This window comes from Anolis carolinensis, chromosome 4, assembly GCF_035594765.1.
Source record: "Anolis carolinensis isolate JA03-04 chromosome 4, rAnoCar3.1.pri, whole genome shotgun sequence".
In the NCBI taxonomy this organism is placed as follows: domain Eukaryota; kingdom Metazoa; phylum Chordata; class Lepidosauria; order Squamata; family Dactyloidae; genus Anolis; species Anolis carolinensis.
Window position 1 is genome coordinate 91,005,460 of NC_085844.1, and position 23,148 is coordinate 91,028,607.

The window sequence follows — 23,148 nt, forward strand, 5'->3', positions numbered from 1 at the left end:
AGCAGCCATAAGAAGAAATAGAAAGAAAAACTTGCCAGGAGTGGGGAGATCCCATTCTGATGTGTGACTCATTCTGAAAATACTTTGTAACTTCCTATTCCAGGTGCTAAAACTAAAACACCAGTGAGATGGAAACCGATCTAACGAAAGAAAAGGTTAGCTACAAAAATGTCACAACTATGGAACGCTTATGGAAGGGGAAAATGATGCAAAATTTGGAGATGACAATGCTTCAAAAGTGCATGTTGCCTGTCTAAAGCAACATTCAAATGCATTATTCAAGACACAAGATCTTTACATTTTCTGTGCCCTTGTTTGGACACTATATTAGCTATAGGTAAAGGTAAAGGTTTCCCCTGACATTAAGTCCAGTCGTGTCCAACTCTGGGGGTTGGTGCTCATCTCCATTTCTAAGCCGAAGAGCCAGCGTTGTCCGTAGACACCTCCAAGGTCATGTGGCCGGCATGACTGCATGGAGCGCCTTTGCCTTCCTGCCGGAGCGGTACCTATTGATCTACTCACATTTGCATGTTTTCGAACTGCTAGGTTGGCAGGAGCTGGGGCTAACAGTGGGCGCTCATTCCGCTTCCGGGATTTGAACCTGGGACCTTTTGGTCCGCAGGTTCAGCAGCTCAGCGCTTTAACACATTGTGTAATGCAATTGATGTTGTGGATTCTGGTACAGCAACAACAAACTTTACTATGGTCCATGACTAGCACAAAGTGGGGCACAAACCCCATGGAAAGGGGGAGGTGTCTGGTAAATAGGGGGAACTAAGGCAAACGGTGTAGCCTTGCACAAGTGGAACTACTTTCTACTAAAGCAAAACTGACCTTTGACTAAATATTAGAGTATATATTATTTTACTTCAAACATTTCTATTCCACCCTCAATCAAAAGGATTAATAGCAAACCAGATCCATATGTAAGATCAGTAGCAAATGAGGAGCCTTTTCTTGCTGGCAGATGTCTTAAAAACATGATGCACAACAAAGAAGGAACCAGAAGGGAAACGGAAAGCAAGTCAGCCAGACATCTGCATGCATGGAAATCCTTGCACAATAGATCTTAAAGATGTAGCCTCATAGTAAAGGCAAAGGTTTTTCCTGCCGTTAAGTCCAGTCATGTCTGACTCTGGGGGTTGGTGCTCATTTCCATTTCTAAGCCGAAGAGTTGTCCGTGGACACCTCGAAGGTCATGTGGCCAGCATGACTGCATGGAGTGCCTTTACCTTCCCGCAAGAGCGGTACCTATTGATCTACTCATATTGGCATGTTTTCGAACAGCTAGGTTGGCAGAAGCTGGAGCTAACAGTGGCCACTCACACCGCTCCCGGGGTGTGAACCTGGGACCTTTCAGTCTGCAAGTTCAGCAGCTCAGTGCTTTAACACACTTTGCCACTGGGACTCCTTAGTCTCATAGTAGGGGTGATAAAATGTCATCGGCTTCCCAATTCTATCATTGCTACACATGGAACAGGGATGGGCAAGGTAACATTATCTATCTGTCTGTCTATATCTAATGTATGCCCCACCCCACTTTTCTTCGAGGACTCAAGGAATCCATTGGAGGGAACGATGACTGTTAGATTGGAATCAGTGTCAAAAAGTCAGTAAGCACAGCATGGAATTTGACAAATGAATGCAAATGGGAATAATGGTTTCTACATCTGCACACCAGCAATGGTAAGGAAAGTTGCATGCAAATGAACAATGGTAAAATGTTGCAAGGCAAAGCTGTGTGACACATGTGAACCCAAATATACTATTAGTCCCAAGTAGAGTAAAACCCCTGAATATGTGTTGGCTCACTCTTCAACAAGGTTCAATTCTAGTTGACACTAACAATAAGGAATTCATCTGTACAATTCTGTCCAATATTCATTAATTTGATCCACCATCCCCTGGAACAGGGGAGGGATATCTTGTCACTACAGTAGAAATAAGATTTCACATCTTGTCCCATGGGTGCCTGTCTCCATGCGAAAAGGAAAAGGTGTTATCTTCTCTTTTGCACATCTTTCTGTCTGGTGATCTGATGCAAAGGTAGTGAATACTGCTGCTTCTAAGATTTCCTTGCTATCTGTTGTCACTTATGACCACATCAGACAGGGTTACTTTTGGCAACATGCAACGGATCTTCTATAGCAGGGGTCCCCAAACTAAGGTCCGGGGGCCACATGCGGCCCATCGAAGCCATTTATCCGGCCCCTGTGGCTCCCTCCTCCTCCGCCTTTGAAAGCTTTGCTCGTTTATAACTGTAATCATTTTAATTATTATTTTAATTAATTATTTTAATTATTATTTAATTAATAATTAATTATTAAGGGATGCTTTGCTAGTGCTTTTGGTGCACAAAGGCAGAAGGAGGTTGGACTCAATGGCCCAAGGGGTCTCTTCCAACCCTCTTTATTATTATTGTTATTGACACAAAGACAGGGTATGACACAACCAACAAGATATATGTGCTGGATTTCGTATCACAAAATCACAAGTCAAACACTTCCAAAGTGTTTAGGACTGTGTGATGTATAACAACAACAACAACAACAACAACAACAAAACAACAACAAAACAACAACAATAATTGTTATTATGATTGTTATTGATATTATTATTATTATTATTATTATTATTAACAACAATGAGGCTGGGTTGCCATCTGTCAGGAGTTCTTGTGCTTTTGGTGCAGAAAAGCAGAAGAGGGTTGGATTAAATTGCCCAATAATGATGGTTATTTTTATAATAATAATAATAATAATAATAATAATAATAATAATAATAATAATAATAATAATAATAAACATTGAGGCTGTATTTGTTCCCTTTTTTTTTTTACTTCAAAATAAGATATGTGCAGTGTGCATAGGAATTTGTCCATAGTTTTTTTAAACTATAGTCCGGCATTCCAACTTTCTGAGGGACCATGAACTGGCCCCCTGTTTAAAAAGTTTGGGGACCCCTGTTCTATAGTTTTAGGACGGAGCCCACTGGCTCCCATCCCATGATGTAGAGCAGTGGTTCCCAAACTTATTTGGCCTACCGCCCCTTTTCCAGAAAAAATATTACTCAGCGCCCCCTGGAAATTAATTTTTTAATAGCAATTAAACAGAAAGATATATGTATTAATGTAAAATATAGTAAAATATAGTAAAGAAAGGTGTAAATTAGAAACATTGAAGTTTGAAATTATGAAACTATTTTTTGAACTCAGAATAGAAAGGTAATACAAAAAAATGCACCTGTGGCCTGGATTGCTACAGCACCCACCAGGGGGCAGTAGCACCCACTTTGGGAATCACTGATGTAGAGCTACTTCTGATGGGGATCTATCATAAAACAATAAAGATCTATTACGGCAACACAAGAGGCTTCTGTGCTACATTTGAATCAACGGGGGAAGCTGAGCAGCAGATGCTTCCCCATGTGATGAGTAGGGGGGAAGCCGGGCAATATGGGGTGTGGGATGACACTTTCCACACACATCCTGCCAAGCAGTGCCGGATTCGTCACAATACATGGCGATTCCAGCAGCCCATCTGATGAGCTCTCTAGGCTCCATTTTCTGCATAGAAAATAATATTTCTGCACAGAAAATGTGGTTTCCTGAACAAAAATAAAAGACACTTGCTAAATTTTAAGCAGATGTTCTGAACAACTGTGTATATACTTTAGGTACTTTTGAAGATTTTCTTGAGAGGGAAGAAAATTATTCATCGTTCCAATAACTAATGCAAAAGCAAGAGAATATTGTGTCTGGTTCACCTCTAAATATAAAATAGAAAGTGTGAATGTATGTACGTTTACATATGTTTGTTTGATCAACAAAGGCTTCTACATGGCTTGAGGGATCTGGACCAAACTTGGTACACAGATTCAGCATTAGTGGACTTAAATTTTGTCAATGTGAGATTTGTGTAATGAGAGTGTTTAAATGTAATTTGTGCCATGCTTGTATTGCAGTCAGATTGCATCATCCAGGGTGTGTAATAGTGTGTAAAGAGTTAATCACTAATGAGCTATGATGACCTTGGTGTGTGGCTGGAACTAGGGAGGATCCAGACACAAGAGTATGTGCATATCAGTTCAGTCTGTCTTGAGTTCGAGTCGAGTTTGAGATCTGTTGGAGAACAGATCAGTCCTGTGTTTGTTTGTCGTCTGCAAGAGTCTGTTTGTGCTGTTTACTGCTCCATTCAGTAAAGCTTTGTATATTGCTTTTACTGACGTCTTGAAGTGTCGCTTCATTCTGCGCTCCATTGCTTTTCATACTACTACTGCTGCGCTACAATACTCTGACAAAATTTTCATTATTATTTCGTTATGTAATTGCATAAGTGGGGAAGCTTCTGGGGCTCCCTTTTTCCTCATTTTTATAGCTATCAAGATGAAACTTGCTACAGCTGTAAAACACATTTACCATTTCCCCCCCCCCCCCACAAGTTTCAGAATGTTTCATTCTTCCACTGATTTTGGGAAAAATTGAGTTTTTGTCAATTTTTTTAAAAAGCCACAACAGCTATCCCCTTGAATTTCTCTACAATGTATTTTAGCTGTTATAGGTAAAGGTAAAGGTTGCCCCTGATGTTAAGTCCAGTTATGTCTGACTCTGGGGGTTGGTGCTCATCTCCATTTCTAAGCCAAAGAGCCAGCGTTGTCCGTAGAAACCTCCAAGGTCATGTGGCCGGCATAGCTGCATGGAGCACCGTTACCTTCCCGCTGGAGCGATACCTATTGATCTACTCACATTGGCATGTTTTTGAACTGCTAGGTTGGCAGAAGCTGAGGCTAACAGTGGCTGCTCACGCCGCTCCCGGGGTTTGAACCTGGGACCTTTCGGTCTGCAAGTTCAGCAGCTCAGTGTTTTAACCCACTTCACCAGTTACTGACTGGAATAGAGTGGGGTGGGGTGGAGTGGTCGGCTGGTGGCCACACCACCCCCAAAAGAGATAGTTCCAAGGGGTGTGCAATTCAGGTAAACACAGAACGGTTTGGGAAAACTAATAAAGCTTTGGGATTGTTTCTCCAGTCACCCCAGCAGATGCAGTATCAGATTAAATAATTGAGAAGAGTTTCCCACCCACATAATGGTTTTAGAAAAAATCTTTTGCTCCAATACTCACTCTTTAGCAGAATCAATAATAAATGAAATTATAGAAGTAAAATAAAATAAATATAGAAGACTCCCAGCAGTTTAGATTCCTCCTAATATCAATCAGTCACTCAATCCTCCGAGTCTCCCTCAATATAGCCTACTGTGTGCCTAGCCTTAGTCTATCTAGCCTGCTACTCTGTTTTTCTCGGTCGCTCTTGTCTCCCAGCTTGCAATGAAGCTGACACTCCTTAATATAAAAGGGGAATGGCTGCAGCTCCGACTCTGCCCCTTCGCCTCCCTTAGCCTTGACATGTTTTTTTTCCAGTTCAGATGGATTTGGTACCTTTTGGAAATAAGCTCCACGTATGCAAGTTTGTGACTTTGTGATATGCATAAAACTACAAATGCTAACAATAAAAGTGTACCATGTGTAAAAATTGTGCATAACTGCCCACTAACTACAAATGCCAACCCGTCTCCATCTGCTCAGATTTCCAATGATGAAATATATCTTATTGCTGTCAAACAATCTCTTTGCCAACCCCGCTAAAACATCTTGCCTCTAATTCTAGAAATCCTGTATGCCTCCAAAGAGAAAGTGATCATGTTACTGAGCCCAATGCATTGAAACCATTTTGCATATTGCCCTCCCCGTTGCTATTTCTTATCCACAAGCCTCTCCTGAGACATGATGGGCCCTGATTGCTGTATATGCTCTACTAGTGTAACTCCTTGGTCAAAGTCAATGGAGTGAAACAACATCTGAGAAGGATCAGATATAGCCACATCTGGAGAATGCTCAAATTTCAGACTTGAGGCAATTTTTTTTTGTATTTACCATTTAACTTGAGCTTGCCATGCCTCACTGGACTGAATGTGGTTGTCCTACACATATGAAACTGGATCAAATGTGACATACAGAAATACGAGTCCTCTGGGCATGACACAGTGAGGAACACAAAGCTAAGGAAAACAATTCGGTGGCTCTGTGGCATGAAACAGCCCTGGATAGAACTGAGTGATCCAGCAGTACATTATCTGCTTGGTGGGCAGTTCAGTTTCAGGTCAGTACCTGCATCTGAGTGAGTAGGTTTAAGGAGTAGTGACTCACCAAATAGACTGATCTCCCACGTGAGCCTCACATCAATTTACGGGTCCTTCACCTTGCTGACTTTGCTTATTGCAAGGATTCCAGGAGAGATCAACTGAGCTTATATAAAGCCTCTCCACACAAAGCACAATCTGACAAGGAACCATGCAGTTTTATTGATTATCATTTCATTTTCTGGGATGTGTCATCTCTTCACACAAGCAATGGGATTTAATTGCACTTGCCAGAATCTATATGCTCACAGCCATTTTTTGGATTACATACAAATTGTGCAAACTGTTTTAAAAATCTTGAGATTCTTTTTTTTAAAGAAAAGAGACTGAAAAACATGTTTTACCACACTTAAGGTGTATTGAATATATCCGAGCTGCACTGTATTCAGCCGCTGTCTGAAATCTCCATCAGTTACAACTACAGAATTTGGCTCATTAAATAAAATACTTCTGGATGGCCCAAAGATTACAGATTACAGCCCAGACTCTCCATCAAACTACAATATTAAGATGTTTGAATGGAAAGAATATTAATTACTATTTGGTTTTTTCTGTGGATCATTTCATAGAATCATAGAGTCATCGAGTTGGAAAAGACCTCATGGGCCATCCAGTCCAACCCCCTGCCAAGAAGCAGGAAATCGCATTCAAAGCACCCCGACAGATGGCCATCCAGCCTCTGCTTAAAAGCCTCCAAAGAAGGAGCCTCCACCACAGTCTGGGGTAGAGAGTTCCACTGCTGAACAACTCTCACAGTGAGGAAGTTCTTCCTAAAGTTCAGGTGGAATCTCATTTCCTATAGTTTGAAGCCATTGTTCTGCATCCTAGTCTCCAGGGCAGCAGAAAACAAGCTTGCTCCCTCCTCCCTATGACTTCCCCTTACATATTTATACATGACTATCATGTCTCCTCTCAGCCTTCCCTTCTGCAGGCTGAACATGTCCAGTTCTTTAAGCCACTCCTCATAAGGCTTGCTCTCCAGACACTAGATTGTTTTAGTCTCCCTCCTCTGGACACGTTCTAGCTTGTCAACATTTCCCTTAAATTGCAGTGCCCAGAATTTGACACATTCAGAAACCCCTTTATAATAATTGTGCAATAGTATTAGTGAGGATTCTTTGCACTGTGCAAAATCTTCCTACAGAAAAATACCTCTGGATCCCTATGTAAAAATATATTTTTGGTATGTGTTTGTGCAGAAAATGTAGATTTTGGAAAACATTGCACAGAAAACATCATTTGCTTTACAGAACCCAGGATTTTTGTGCAGAAAGCCCTTATGAGCATATGTGAGGAAAAAAATCCTGAAACATTTTGTAAGATATAAATCCATATTTAAAAACCTGTTTTCCATTCTGCAGCAGAGAGAATACTCTGGAAAGTTAAGATAACAGAAGCTCTAGTTAGGAGTCAGAAGATTGGGAAATATTAGGATCTAAAGATGTGGGTATTATGATCACAATGCTTTTGTAAAGCCGTTTATCATAAGAACTGTGACAGAACTTCACAGATTTAATATGGTTTTTTTCGTGTCAGGAGCAAACAGAGTTGCTTCTGGAGTGAGAGAATTGGCCGTCTGCAAGGATGTTGCCCAGGGGACACCCGGATGTTTTGATGTTTGATCCTTGTGGGAGGCTTCTCTCATGTCCCCGCATGGAGCTGGAGCTGATAGAGGGAGCTCATCCACGCTCTCCCCAGGTGGGATTCGAACCTGGCAGCCTTCAGGTCAGCAACCCAACCTTCAAGTCACAAGGCTTTTATCCCCTAGGCCACCGGAGGCTCCAGATTTAATATGTCAAACAAAGTGTATTGCTTTGACCTAGAAGTGGCACTAATAAATAAATTAAAGTTGGCCCCACCATTTAGTCAAAATGAGGCAATTGCTTCAGGTGGCAATTGCTTCAGGTGGCTTCAGGTGGCAGTTGCAGAAAAAGAAAAAAGAAAGCAGTGGCTTTCCTCCCCCATCCTTTCTAAATTAATTAATTAAATTAACTGAGTACACTTTGAATTCATTCTGTACTAGTGGAAGTAAGAAGAAGACCAGACCTCATCTCACACAGTCTAGGTTCCGTTTTTAGGAGCTTCAGAAAATGAGTTCCACAGAGGCTACCACATGACATAAAGGCACTTCTGGTGGGACTCTGTGGAATTCCATCTCTGCAGCACATGGAAGCGGAGCCCAGAATGCATCTACAAACTGAAAAGAATGGGAGAAAACTGGGAGAAAATGGGGAAAACATGGGAAAATGATGTGCGATGGCTTGCCATCTCAGAAGATGGACCTCGGCAGTAGGGAACGAAGTAAGACAGCTCCATGTGTTGTCGAAGGCTTTCATGGCCGGGATCACAGGGTTGTTGTATGTCTTTCGGGCTGTGTGGCCATGTTCCAGAAGTATTCTCTCCTGACATTTTGCCCACATCTATGGCAGGCATCCTCAGAGCCTGACAACCTCTGAGGATGCCTGCCATAGATGTGGACGAAACGTCAGGAGAGAATAGTTCTGGAACATGGCCACACAGCCCGAAAGACATACAACAACCCTAAGACAGCTCCCTCTGCTATTCCTGCTTTCCTTTGCTTTCCCTCCACTCATGAGATGAGGTTCAAAGAGAGGGCACAGGAGGAGGAGAGAGTAACTAGGACCTTTTGGACTTCATCATACGTGACTTCACAAGTGTCCTAGGACACTTGCAGTTAAGTTGACCTGTAGAATCCCATGCTGTCCATCACACAATGCACACTAGTTTCCATCAGGGTTCCATTGACCAACTGTGGTACAAGTGTCCTAGGATGCTCCACCCAAAGCATGGGAAGCTTCCCATGTTCCATTGGAAACAATGGGACCAGCAAGGTGGTGGTGGTGGTGGTGGGGGAGCTGCATGGTGGCACTTCCCCACATGTGATGGGGAAGTGTTGCTGTGGGTGAGGCAGGGCGCAGGGATTGCCCCGCTGCCCCCCGGATTCACCACGGAGGCTGGCAAATTGCCCCACGTGTCCTCATCAATGTGAAGAGAGCCCGAAAGAGTAACTGAAAAAGTGAGATGACACAGGATTACTCAGGATTAATCCTGCTGGAGTAGGACAGTGGGAGGGTAAGGCATGTGCATGCTCATGTAGGCCAAGTGGCATGCTGCAATCATTCACCTCAGGACCCTTCCACACAGCTGAATAAAATCCCACACTATCTGCTTTGAACTGGGATATATGGACTCAGATAACCCAATTCAAAACAAATACAGTGTTCACTCACTTATTGCTGGGGTTAGGTTCCAGGATCACCCACAACAAATGAAAATCCATAAAGTAGGGACACTATATTTATTTTAATATTTATACATTATTTTAGTAGTTATACACTATTTTAAGTCTTTATCAACCAATCGTGTGTTGATAAATTGCCTCCTTCTCCTCCGGTTGCTGCTTGGGCTCCTTTTCTCTCCCTTCGATTTCTCCTTCCTCTCTTCCTTAGGCTTAAATTGTAATTTTTATTATTTATAATAGTCTTTTAGAGTTTATTGAAAAACCGAAAATACCGAATCTGCAAAAAGTGAACTGCGAAGTAGTGAGGGAACACTGTATTGTGTGATTTTCTGCCTTGATTTTCTGAGTTATATGGCTGTGTGGAAGGCCCCCCCCCCCCCCCCCGGGTCATCAATGTTGAAGTTAAACAACCATCTCTCAGTCTCACCCATTTTTGTCCATGGGATAGGAATGCAATGCCATCTTATTCTTTGCTTCCATAAGTAAAATGTCTTGGGATAGTCCAACATGGTTAGGCACTTTGTGCAATAAAAGTTAGGCTTCGGTCTGTGACAACTGTGTGTTTGATAAATTTAGAAGTAATAAAACTTGACACTATCCATTAAACCGTTTCAGGAATGCATGATCACCAGACTTTGGCCTCTTGAAATTGCTTCTGGTTTTTAACCTTGCAAAATCAAGTAAGGTGTGTTTGATGCACAGCAAGTGCTGGATGTCATTCTAGAATGACAGCCTCTCAGCTTTCCCACAATGCCATTGGTCAAGTCACACCCATCACCTGCTGTTTCCCATTTCACTGAATTTGGACACTGTTAATAAATTGGCACCAGGACTGCAGCATTGTGAACAATTTGTGTGTGTATATATATATGACTGAGATGGTGTTACACCTGATTGCATCTCTTGACAGAATCTAGATCTAAACCTGCTGTTTTGCCAAAAGCAAAGCAAAAACTAATAAATGGTTTGGGTCAGGTTAAGGTTTTTCTGTGCAGTAGGCAGCACAAACAAGGGCCTGTTGTTTGGTCATTCAAGGACACAACTGACAGCAAAGGTCAGGATATAACAGAACTTGATTCATACCAGATGTGTAGTGATCCTACCAAGAGGTGGTGGCAGGGATATGAATTTGGGTTCAGTTTGTTCTGAGTTGGAATATGGTGCAGGTGACATGTGTAGGACAACCACTATTGCAAGGATACCAAACAACAACTATATAATAAATATGTCTTTACTATACCCGATGGAATCTTTTTTTCCCTTCCCCGCACAGGATAGGTTCAAAATCTCCCTTCCTTTACATAGTTGATATGAATGAAAGAGTGTATATTCACCTGGGGGTTTGTAACCTATTATGTTAACCCTCAACAGTGTGGGAGCCACTGTCTTACTGAATAATTCCACATCTATTGTAGCTAGCTAGGATTGCTAAGTTGGATACAGCCAGAGCCGGCCCTAGGTAATTTTCAAGTGTAGGCAAACAGAATTTTGCCCCCCCCCCCCCCAAACCAATCACTGAAAAATAAAAGCGTTGGAATAAGCAAAAATGTTGGATAATAAGAAGGGGTTAAGGAAAAGCCTATTAAACATCAAATTACATTACGATTTTACAAATTAAGCACCAAAACATCATGTTTTACAACGAATCAACAGAAAAAGCAGTTCAATACATGGTAATGTTATGTAGGAATTACTATATTTGTGAATTTAGCACCAAACATTGAACAGGGATATAGGGCAGTGTGGACTTGAGATAACCCAGATAGCCTCCGGTATTAAAAAAAAAAAACCCTCTAAAATCAGGACAATAAATAAAGAACAACACTCTGAAAACAGGGATGATGGCGCCCCCAGGACATTGGCGCCACAGGCAAGTGCCTAGTTTGCCTTATGGTTGGGCCACCTCTGGATACAGCATAGATACAACTTTAATCCTTATCTAAGCATAAAGCAGGATGGTGCACTGTAAAGCTCTGACAAATGAAATGGAGATGCAGTCAGCTTTCCACATTCACTTGGATTGGGGCACAGTGAATTCACAGAACTGTGAATAAAGGCACGGAGGATCTTCCATCTCTATTCTGGTATCTAAAAGGTAAAGGTTTCCCCCAGGGGTCCTCAAACTTTTGAAGCAGAGGGCCGGTCCACAATCCTTCAGACTGTTAAGGGGCAAAATTATCATTTGAAAAAAAAATACAAACTAATTCCTATGCATACTGCACATGTCTTATTTGTAGTGCAACAACAACAACAACGAAAGAACAATACAATATTTAAAAATTAAAACAATTTTAACCAACATAAACCTATCAGGATTTCAATGGAAAATGTGGGCCTGCTACTGGCCAATGAGATAGTTAAGTTAATTAGGATTGTTGTTGTTGTGTGCCTTCAAGTCATTTCAGACTTTGGCTGAGCCTAAGTCTAAAATTAGGGGCCCCTGGTGGCGCAGTGTGTTAAAGCGCTGAGCTGCTGAACTTGCGGACCAAAAGGTCCCAGGTTCTAATCCTGGGAGCGGAATGAGCGCCTGCTGTTAGCCCCAGCTCCTGCCAACCTAGCAGTTCAAAAACATGCAAATGTGAATACCGTTCCGGCGGGAAGGTAACGGCGCTCCATGCAGTCATGCCGGCAACATAACCTTGGAGGTGACTATGGACAACGCCGGCTCTTTGGCTTAGAAATGGAGATGAGCACCAACCCCCCAGAGTCGGTCACAACTGGACTTAATGTCAGGGGGAAACCTTTACAGTTATCTCCCAGCCCAAAGGTTACAAAAAAAAAAACCCCAATAAGATCATCAAACTGAAATTCCTTTTATGGTTTGAAGATCCAAAGAGATCTCTGAGTATGTACTTCAGTTATGTGCTTAATTCATTTTCTAGCTGAAATTGAGACATAGAAGGCAAAGGATGCCAAAACACTTTACCCTTCACTCTCCTTCCTGGTTTCAGTGTTTACTCTTACAACTGCCTTTCATTTTAAACATTATTGCCTCATTTGTTTAACTTTTTTTGGGGCGAAAGTGTCCTACCACTAGATTCTTGTCTAATCCAGCCCCAACATTCATGCATTGAATACTGACCATGGTCACCTGCAGAGAGAGCATGGAAACCTACAAAGAAATACTTCCCCACAGCAACATCTACATATAACACAAAGATTTCAGGGTTTATTGCAGTGTGGGTCCCCAGGTGTTTTGGCCTACAACTCCCAGAAATCCCAGCCAGTTTATCAAAATTAATCTAATAAGATTGACTAGTTGCCTTTCACTAATAATCCCGTGTGTACGCCTCTCCTAGCACTTTTGATGGCTATGACACTTTGGATAACCACTCCCCCTGATGACATCAACATAATTAGCACTTTAGCCCAGTTTCCTACAGATTTTATCCATGCTTTTATCATGATGTATTGTATGTGTTTTTATAACTTGTTTTATTGTTGTTTGATTTGATTTGTTCTACTGCTTGTTTTTATATTGTCGTGACCAAGCTTGGCCCCATGTAAGCCGCCCCGAGTCCCTTCGGGGAGATGGGGCAGGGTATAAGAATAAAATAATAATAATAATAATAATAATAATAATAATAATAATAATAATAATACTTATTATTATTATTATTATTGAAGACCAAAACATCTAGGGGCTCACATGTTGAGAACCACTGGTTTAGGGCCTCTCCCAAGTGCACATGTGCCTGTTTGTGTCTGTGGGCCCATCCAGACAGGCCCAAAAATTGGGACACCTTTGGTAAAACCAAATTAATTCAGAATAAAGCAGTTTTTCCTCCCCCCCCCCCCCCAGTCTTATGGCATGTCGTTTCCTTGTGCCAGGAAGGTGCAAGGAGAACATAATGGTGGTCAGTTAAGTTTTCTTTTATTATAAGGTGTTATTTTGGGAGGTTTCGGGATGGCATGTAGCTACCCTCTCCCGGGGAAGCCCAGGTTTTTGGGTTGTTGTGGGGATTAAAAACTGTACCAAACTCACTTCGGAGTGGGTTTGACTCCTGTCTTGAAGCGCCTTGTGTGTCTGTGAAAGAGAGTCATGTATGTGAGTGTACTCCTCTCCAGTAATCATGTTGTCAAGGATGATTTTAAAGTGGTTCAAGAGTATTATTAACACTCCTTGCTGCAACGCCCTACTCGGCAAGGTTATTAAATGCCATAAATAAATAAATAAATAAAAACATGATTACTTTTAAGTAATCTACCTTTTCCCATTTTTGTATTGTTTCCTATTCTCTGGTTGACTTTGTTTTCATAAAAGAAAGAAAAAAGAATCCCCTCAAAGAGTATTAATATGGTGCCACTGGTCCATACATCTTAGATCAATCAAGGAACAAGTACAGTAGAGTCTCACTTATCCAACATAAACATTGGATAAGCGAATATGTTGAATAATAAGGAGGGATTAAGGGAAAGCCTAATAAACATCAAATTAGATTATGATCTTACAAATTAAGCACCAAAACACCATGTTATACAACGAATTTGATAGAAAAAGTAGTTCAATACACAGTAATGTTATGCTGTAATTACTATACAGTAGAGTCTTGCTTATCCAACTTAAACGGGCCGGCAAAACGTTGGATAAGCGAATATGTTGGATAATGAGAGATTAATTAAAAGCCTATTAAACATCAAATTAAGTTATGATTTTACAAATTAAGCACCAAAACATCATGTTATACAACAAATTTGACAGAAAAAGTAGTTCAATACGCAGTAATGCTATGTTGTAATTACTGTATTTATGAATTTAGCACCAAAAAATCATGATGTATTGAAAACATTGACTACAAAAATGTGTTGGATAATCCAGAATGTTGGATAAGCGAGAGTTGTATAAGTGAGACTCTACTGTATTTACAAATTTAGCACCAAAATATCGTGATATTTTGAAAACATTGACTACAAAAATGCATTGGATAATCCAGAACGTTGGATAAGCTAGTGTTGGATAAGTGAGATTCTACTGTATTTGGAAAACTTACTTTTTTTGGACTACAACTCCCAGATCACCCCCATTAAGTATGTCCATGATCATTCTGGCTTAGAGGGCTTCATAAGGTGATCCCATGAATTTCAGAGAGTTTTCGATATCACGTTAGATTTCCCTATCACCTGTTTGCTCCTGCAGAATTTTGGGAAATGTAGTTTAAGGAAGCCAAGGACCTGTCTGGCTAAGAATTCCAAAGGCTCCATTCTAAACTACATTTCCTAGAATTCTGCAGGCGGAAAACCGAGTGATAGGGAAATGCGGACCTGCGCTTTAGAACTCTAAAATGATATCCTCCTTGGTGAATGAATACTCAGAGCTGGTTTTGGTAGCCCCTTCCTCTGAAATATATCCTACAGCACATGATAGTTTTTGGTGGACTCCCATTCAACTTCTAACCAAGACTGCTTCCCTGCTGAGCTTCCGAGATCAAACGGGATCTCGTGCAGCAATACTTGAAACCATCCAATCTCATCCCTGTCTCTTGCTCTTTCCTGATGATGTCAGCTTTCTAAAGCAGCTTTTCTTTACTCCCTCCCCAAGGACAAATAAGCACAGAGAAAACCTATAACTTTTTTTTAAAGGCTGGGGTTACACAATAATGTTTTTCTCACGAAGATGAAGGTCATGTTTTTAGTTTAACATGCCATGTTCTTATGCTTTCAGAATTGTTTTGCTTCACAACTGAAACCTGCTGATGGCCAGACATTAAGCAGGGAGAACTGCTGCTGACTGGAACAGATCAACTTGGAACTGGTGTTTTCTGAAGTGCACATGGAAGTCATTTATGTTTGTGTCAGAAGCTGATAGATTTTTTAATTAATTAAAAGCCTAGCTGACAGCACTGAATTCTTCCAAATTTTGGAAGGGTTTCTTCCTCCACAGAGAAGCTTCTCCCTTTCACCTATATTCTCACGGCAGTCCAGAATTTTGTTTCAATATTCCAATATTTACAATTGTTCAGATTTGGAATTCACAAAATTGAATTCCTCGCGTGCACTTTGTACTAGGTAGTACTAGGAATAAAAGAAAGACAAAATAGCAGTTGCTCTAAAAAGGTTTTGTTTTTTTTTAAGTCACAGGTTCCATAAAACCATGGAGGCAAAATTTCATTTCGTGGAACTGAAGCCAATTTCATTAGCAAATATATTAATGACATCTGGTGATAAATGCACAGCTGTGAAGAGACCCCAAAGCAGCATGGAGTGAGAAAGAAATAAAGAAATAAAGACAGATAGAAAGAGAGGTGATGAGATAGATAGATAGATAGATAGATAGATCAACAGATACCACTCCGGCAGGAAAGTAACGGCGCTCCATGCAGTCATGCCGGCCACATAACCTTGGAGGTGTCTATGGACAACGTTGGCTCTTCGGCTTAGAAATGCAGATGAACACCAACCCCCGGAGTCAGAAATGACTAGACTTAATGTCAGGGGAAAACCTTTACCTTTTATTAGATGAAGATAAAACAACACTCAGTTTTCTTTGCTGCAAATGAAAATACTTACACTATCTTATGTTTACGACACTATATTGCATGGATAGACGGACCATGTACCACCACAAATCTAACATCTACATAAATCTTTAATGTATTTTCATATTTAGAACATTAAAAAAATCTCCATTATAACCCCCACACCACAGTTCACACACATTACTTGATCAGCCAGAAAAGTGGTCCATGTACTTATGGAAATTGCCCATTCCTGTTATATACCATAGAAATATGAAACATTTTCCAACTATCTAAAACGAAGATAATCTTCCAGATTTATTAAATATATAGGGTGGGATTGTGAAAAAGAAATTCTTATCAGTGGTATCACTGCAGCGGAGAAGTGGATATTGGTCACCTTTCGGGTGCTGTTCTTGTGGGAAGTTGAAAGGGCTGCTGATAAAATGATAAGATTGATAGGAAATAGGTCTGTAGTCATAGCTTAAATATTAGCTTTTTAGAATGGGAAGGGGAGCCCCGGTGGCGAGGTGCATTAAAGCGCTGAGCTGCTGAACTTGCAGACCGAAAGGTCCCAGGTTCAAATCCCGAGAGCGGCTTGAGCGCCCGCTGTTAGGTCCAGCTCCTGCCGACCTAGCAGTTCAAAAACATGCAAATGTGAGTAGATCAATAGGTACCGCTCCGGCGGGAAGGTAACGGCGCTCCATGCAGTCATGCCGGCCACATGACCTTGGAGGTGTCTACGGACAACGCCAGCTCTTCGGCTTAGAAATGGAGATGAGCAGCAACCCCCAGAGTCAGACATGACTGGACTTAACGTCAGGGGAAACCTTTACCTTTTACCTTAGAATGGGAAGAAATAACAATCCTCAGCATTGAAGAGTAAGAATTGAAATGCATACCATGGATGCAAATAGAGCCATAATGGAGGAATGGGCACTGAGTCATGACTCTGAAGACCAGACCAGTGGCCATGGAAACCCACTTTGTGACCTTGGACAGGCCATGCTATCCAAGCCTCAGAGGAAGTCTAAGGCAACCTCTCTCTCTAGCAAGAAAACTTTCTGATAGGTTTGCCTAAGGGGGCCTTAAGGCAGAAATGACTCGAAGGCACACAATAGTCCTTGAGTCCCGGATTGGGGAAAAGGTGGAATAATAATAATGCCTGCTATTTAGTATTGCAATACAGGTTCATAACATAGTGTTACAGATCCATAACAGATCTGTATTCAGTAAGGCTACATAGCCTTACTCTAAATCTACATAGACCTGAAGGCACAGAACAAGGAGTATCTAATAAATCTTGAGCAAAATTTGGAACAAAGAATACATCTCCATTGCAGAATTAATTGTAATTGCCTGGCTAAATGCTAAGGAATTATGGGATTTGTTGTTTGGTGAGGTATCAGCATTCTGGCAGAGAAGGTTAAAAACCTTGAAAAACTAGGTCTTTAGTCTAGTATTTAGTGAGCTCCCAGGATTCCATAACAACATGGCAACTAAAGTGGTGTCAAACTGCATTATTTCTATGGTGTAAATGCACCCGAATTACATGATAGATTATTGCTTACTTTTTTTGGCTTCTTCAAGCTTGTCCTTGGCACGTTTTTCTGCTTGCAGGAGTTGCTGGATTCCCTGAGATTGGCTGGTCATTTTGTCTCCTTGATAGCAGGAAGTCCTTGGGGAGAACTAGAAGGAGGAAGGAGGCTTTATGGTGCTCTTACTGTGTTCTTTATTACCTGTGTTGTTGTATCAACATGAGAACATCCACTGTGTGCCCTCCTTGCCTGATGAGATGTATTTATGTTTTGGGAGGCAAAACAAAGAGTGGACTCTAGGAAAGTGCACAGGCTCATTTTCTTTTTCCCTCTGTTTAGGACTATTTAGATGTTTTGCAAATACAATGGCTCAGTTTGTCCATGACACATTGTTGTTGTGGTTTGAGCAACTATTAGCAAACAAATGCAAAAATAAAAAAGAAAGGAATCAATTATTTACATTGTTACTTCTGGAACAGAACAATGAATGCCAAGACAATCAATGGTTAAATGTGATTTTTTTCAATAGAGTTTGCATGAAATTTCTGCATGAAATAACTGGATGCCAATGTCTGTGATAATGGTGTTGTTGTATGTCTTTCGGGCTGTGTGGCCATGTTCCAGAAGTATTCTCTCCTGATGTTTCGTCCACATCTATGGCAGGCATCCTCAGAGGTTGTGAGGCATGGATAAACTGGGCACGGAAGGAAAAAATATATATCTGTGGAGAGTCCAGGGTGTGACAAGAGTCCTTTGTCAGTTGGAAGCCAGCATTAATGTTGCAGTTAATCACCCTAATTAGCATTGGAAAGGTTTATCTCTTGCCTGGGGGGCATCCTTTGTTCAGAGTCATTAGCCGTCCCTGGGGCTCCTCTGCCCTCAGAGTGTTGCTTCCCATCTAGTGTTCTGATTTTTGAGTTTTTTTTTTTAATACTGGTAGCCAGATTTTGTTCATTTTCATGGTTTCCTCCTTTCTGTCCACATGCTTATGGATTTCAGTGGCTTCTCTGTGTAGTCTGACATGATAGTTGTTGGAGTGGCCAAGCATTTCTGTGTTCTCAAATAATATACTGTGTCCAGGTTGGTTCATCAAGTGCTCTCCTCTGCAGGAGTCTACCAGATACCATGCAGCTGTGGACAAGTCTACATAGGGACCACCAAACGTAGCGCCCAAACACGAGTCAAAGAACATGAAAGGCACTGCAAACTCACTCAACCAGAGAAATCAGCCATAGCAGATGTGATCCCGGCCATGAAAGCCTTCGACAACACTCTGTGATAATGGTGCTTCTGTTCTTTGGGGAAATGACCTAATGTAGAAATGTACCATGTGTTACTTGCAATATGATCACTTACAGGTTTTGGGTTGTATTTAGAAAGCTATTTTTGAGATTCAGAGGCATAAACGTTATTCATAAACATGACACCCATCCCCCAACTTTTGATTCATCTATGTTTGAAAATGGCATGTGTCATCTCCATAGTATGGGTGTGGGACAATATGGGAAGAAATAGTAGGCTCTTGCACAGTAGTACAAGATGAAGAAAGAAAATCAACTGCCCAAGTCAAACTAAGGGCCTCATCACATTGATGAGGGGCAGTGGGGGGATTTGCCATGCAATGTGGCAAATCTGTGGGGCAGCTGGGGGAAATTGTCTGCCGTTGTTCTCTACAGAACACAGGATGTCTCCCAGAGAAGCATCCTAGCATGCTGTCAAGATGCTTCCTCTATGGAGCTCTGCCAGAAGTTGCCTTATGTCATGTGATGGCATCTGGCAAGCTCCGAGGAGGAAGCGTCCTGGCATTTTCCTACATGTGATGAAGTAATTTGAGTGAAATATTATTTGTATCATTCAGATTCTTTATTCCTTTATATCTTTGACTACTCCTCAAAACAAAATCCAATGTACACTAACCAATCCCAGAATATATTAAGACAGTTCCCAGGGACAAGCTGGAACGTGTCCAGAAAAGGGTGACTAGATTCATGTTTGCTGAGCCTCCTCTTCCATAGGAGTGGCATACTCTCAGCCTCAGTTAAATGAACAAATTTCCTGTGCTCATCTTGGTGACAAAGGCAATAATCTGTCTTGCAAACATGCATAAAGGTCCTATATTATCTGACTTGGGAAATAGAGGGAGGGACCCTGGCTGTAATCTCTATTCCTAATCCCAAGGCATTATGCAAACTGAAGGCACAGGGATGTAGCTGCCTTCAAGATACATTTGATATATTTAAGGATTGACATGGTATACAAGTAATACAAGTTGCACACAAAATATAAATTTCATACATTTCTTAAAGGGTTTCATTTAATAGAACTTAAGGGTATTGCTTCTGCTAAGTCCTTATGGAGCCTCTAACGTCTTCAACATTTCATAACTTTGTAGCCCCGCAAAATGTTTAAAAAATAAAGAAAAAATCATATTTCTTGTTTGAAGTCTTTTCATTGTCCATAAACTTTTCGGGAGGGGGGTGCCATGGCTCAACAACAACATGGAGCTCTGTGGCTAGTTGAGAGTTGCAATGCATATGAGATGGTCATGACATGGGCATGCTGGCAAGTTGGACATGGCAAAGATGATAGTGATGGTGGACACTATGGACAGCAGACCAGTCGGAATTGGACTGCAGCCACATGTCCACAGTGCCCCAAATCCATGGGAAACTCTGGGGCAAATTCAAAATAAACTTCAATACTCATCTGAAGAGCAGGAATGTAATGAATACAGGCAGAGTCAAGTCAAGGTATGTCTGGGTTTTCAGGGCTGTATAGGCTCACCTTTGAATGGCCACACTACATTCTCTCCTAGTTTATAAAAATAGGATCTCTTTGAAAGGTTGCCAACTTGGTTATTTGAAAGTATTTTCTATGTGAAAGGGTGTCCACTCCAACCCAGGAGATCTTGATGGGGATCATTAACAGTTTGCCTCATGGAGAGCAGACAGAGCTGTTACAAAGCACACTTGGTCATAATCTTCCCTGCTATGATAGGATACATAGTTTTAATTATTTCTAAATGGCTAGAAATAGGGACCCTGGTGGCACAGTGTGTTAAAGCGCTGAGCTGCTGAACTTGCGGACCAAAAGGTCCCAGGTTCAAATCCCAGGAGCGGAATAAGCGCCCGCTGTTAGTCCCAGCTCCTGCCAACCTAGCAGTTCGAAAACATGCAAATGTGAGTAGATCAATAGGTACCGCTCCAGTGGGAAGGTAACGGCGCTCCATGCAGTCATGCCGGCCCCATGACCTGGAGATGTCTATGGACAATGCCGACTCTTCGGCTTAGAAATGGAGATGAGCACCAACCCCCAGAGTCAGTCACGACTGGACTTAACGTCAGGGAAAACCTTTACCTTTACTAAATGGCCATATACACATATGAATTAGATTGAGGAAACAGTATGTAAATTTGTGCCCTTTTCTGCCCTGTTTTTGTGTGTGTGCTTATTTCCTCTTTTATTTCTTAATACTGTCCAGCTCTTAATGTCTACTGCCTGGAATATCTGGTTCATAGAGGTATACCTGAGGGGAGAGATAGAAGTCCTTATTTTTAGAAAAATTACTGGCATTTATTTTCATCCACTGTAGTTACTGAATTCTAAGTCAGAAAAAAAAAGTTTCGTTCAGTTCTTAAAAGCTGAAAAGCAGCTTCCTGGAAACCTACACAGGAAATAAAGTTATGAAAGAGAAAATGAAAGCAATCAGCAGTGGGGTCATAAGCATGGAGAGAAAATCATCTCTTTAATGTTGAGTTTTCAACTGGTAAACCTCTACCTTTTCCTTCCACTCGCCCATCAACCCATCATAGAGTACTTCAGCATCACATTTTACAGTCAAATGGGTCGACTTTATATATTTTGTTTATTACAACTCAGTGTTGGTTGGAAGTGGGAGAAGAAAAAGGAGCAGCAAAGATTTTAAGGGGGAAAAACAATGCAAAGGAAAAAAGGTTGTGGGAAAATGAATATTATTATAATAATTAATAACAATAATAATTAATAAGAATAAGAAAAATAATACTAACATTAATATGAAGAAAAAATTGAAAAATGGAAAGTTATGAGTGGCACAGAATGGTGTGCTTAAGTGTCATGAACAAAAACTTCCACATATAGATTTGGAAAATTACCAAAGATTTGGAATCTGATCTTTTTTTTTTTTTTTGTAGTCTGATTAGAAGTGTCTCTTCATGAACAGCCTCTACTGGGAGGTCTTAAATCCATGTGCTGATACTAGGGATTTCCAATTTTATAAATATGTTTTATGTGTAATTGTAGGCTGTAGCCTTGCCCAACATGACATTTTCTGTATCTGTTGGATTTCCATGAAATCCTTCGGTATCTATTGGGGTCTGGTTCTAGGACCCCTACCCTGAGATACTAAAATCTATGTAAATAACTAACAAATTTCTGACCTGTCATGACACTCCAAATCTTCTATCCGAAATGGCTCCTTCACTTTGCCAAATGGTAAGAACAACCTTAAGTGATCCAACGCTGCACAGGTGACACTTAAATGTACATGGGAGCAGCTAAGCCACTAAGTCACATGTGTCAGATACAAGGCCTGCAGGCCAAATCTGTCCTGCCAAATCATTTTATGTGGTTCATGTGGCTTTCAATGCTAGGACCACATAGTTACATTTGCACAGTCATACAAGTACAAATGGCCCTCTGAAGGCAACCAAAAGGCTGATGTGGCCCTTGGTGAGACTTCAGACCACTCTAAGACTAAGCTGGGGAAGGTGGTTGAGCTCACTGGCAATGATCTGGAAGAATTAGGCCCACAAAACTTTTAGTTAGTTGATCCTCCTTATGAATCAAAAGAAATCATCAAGTTCGATAAAATATTTTAAAAATTACTGTTCAGTCCTTCATTTTAAAAACAGCTCTGGGGACCCCATCCTTAATGACTATTGTAATCTGGAATCTATTAGTGATGTTGAGCAGAACCCACATTCAAATGCTTAGGTATTCTAAAACAACCTATGGTTTTAGAATATATGCATCGGTAGTGCATATATTAGCCATAAGATTATGGTGATGGAAGTTGTGGTGGTAGAAGAATAACAGATATTCAGATGTAATCGTATGTTTGACATCACTTATCAGAAATATTCTTGTTGAGAAAAAAGTTTCGATATATCAAAAAATGGTCAGCAGATACCATATATACTCGAGTATAGGCCGACCCGAATATAAGCCGAGGCACCTAATTTTACCGCCAAAAAACTGGGAAAACATTGACTCCAGTATAAGCCGAGGGTGGTAAATTTCAGAGATAAAAATAGATACCAATAAAATTACATTAATTGAGGCATCAATAGGTTAAATGTTTTTGAATATTTGCATAAAGCTCAAATTTAAGATAAGACTCTGATCCAATCATGATTCTCATCTTCAATGTAAATGTGCTTATGTATCCTTTTAATAATAATAGAGTAAAATAATACATGTAATAATAATAATAATAATAATAATAATAATAATAATAATAATAAATACAGGAAAATAATACGTGTAATAAAGTAAAATAGAGTAAAATAATAAAATAATAGAGTAAAATAATAAATGCAATAATAATAATAATAATAATAATAATAATAATAATAATAATAATAAATTACGATCTGCCAATTGCAAAAGGCCACCCTACTGGGATCTGCACGCATCATCCGAAAATACATCACACAA

General features: G+C 40.7%; 1 protein-coding gene across 1 annotated transcript in view; it reads right to left on the reverse strand.

The window, feature by feature from the left end:
* The window catches only part of atp6v1g3 (ATPase H+ transporting V1 subunit G3), a 42,012-nt gene extending 24,342 nt beyond the window's left edge, over positions 1-17,670 (reverse strand). Inside the window, exon 1 of the mRNA XM_062980787.1 lies at positions 17,485-17,670. Coding sequence (XP_062836857.1) covers positions 17,485-17,566 — 82 coding nt within the window. The 5' untranslated portion in view covers positions 17,567-17,670. The remainder of the gene's footprint in view (positions 1-17,484) is intronic.
* Between the last annotated feature and the right edge of the window lie 5,478 nt (positions 17,671-23,148).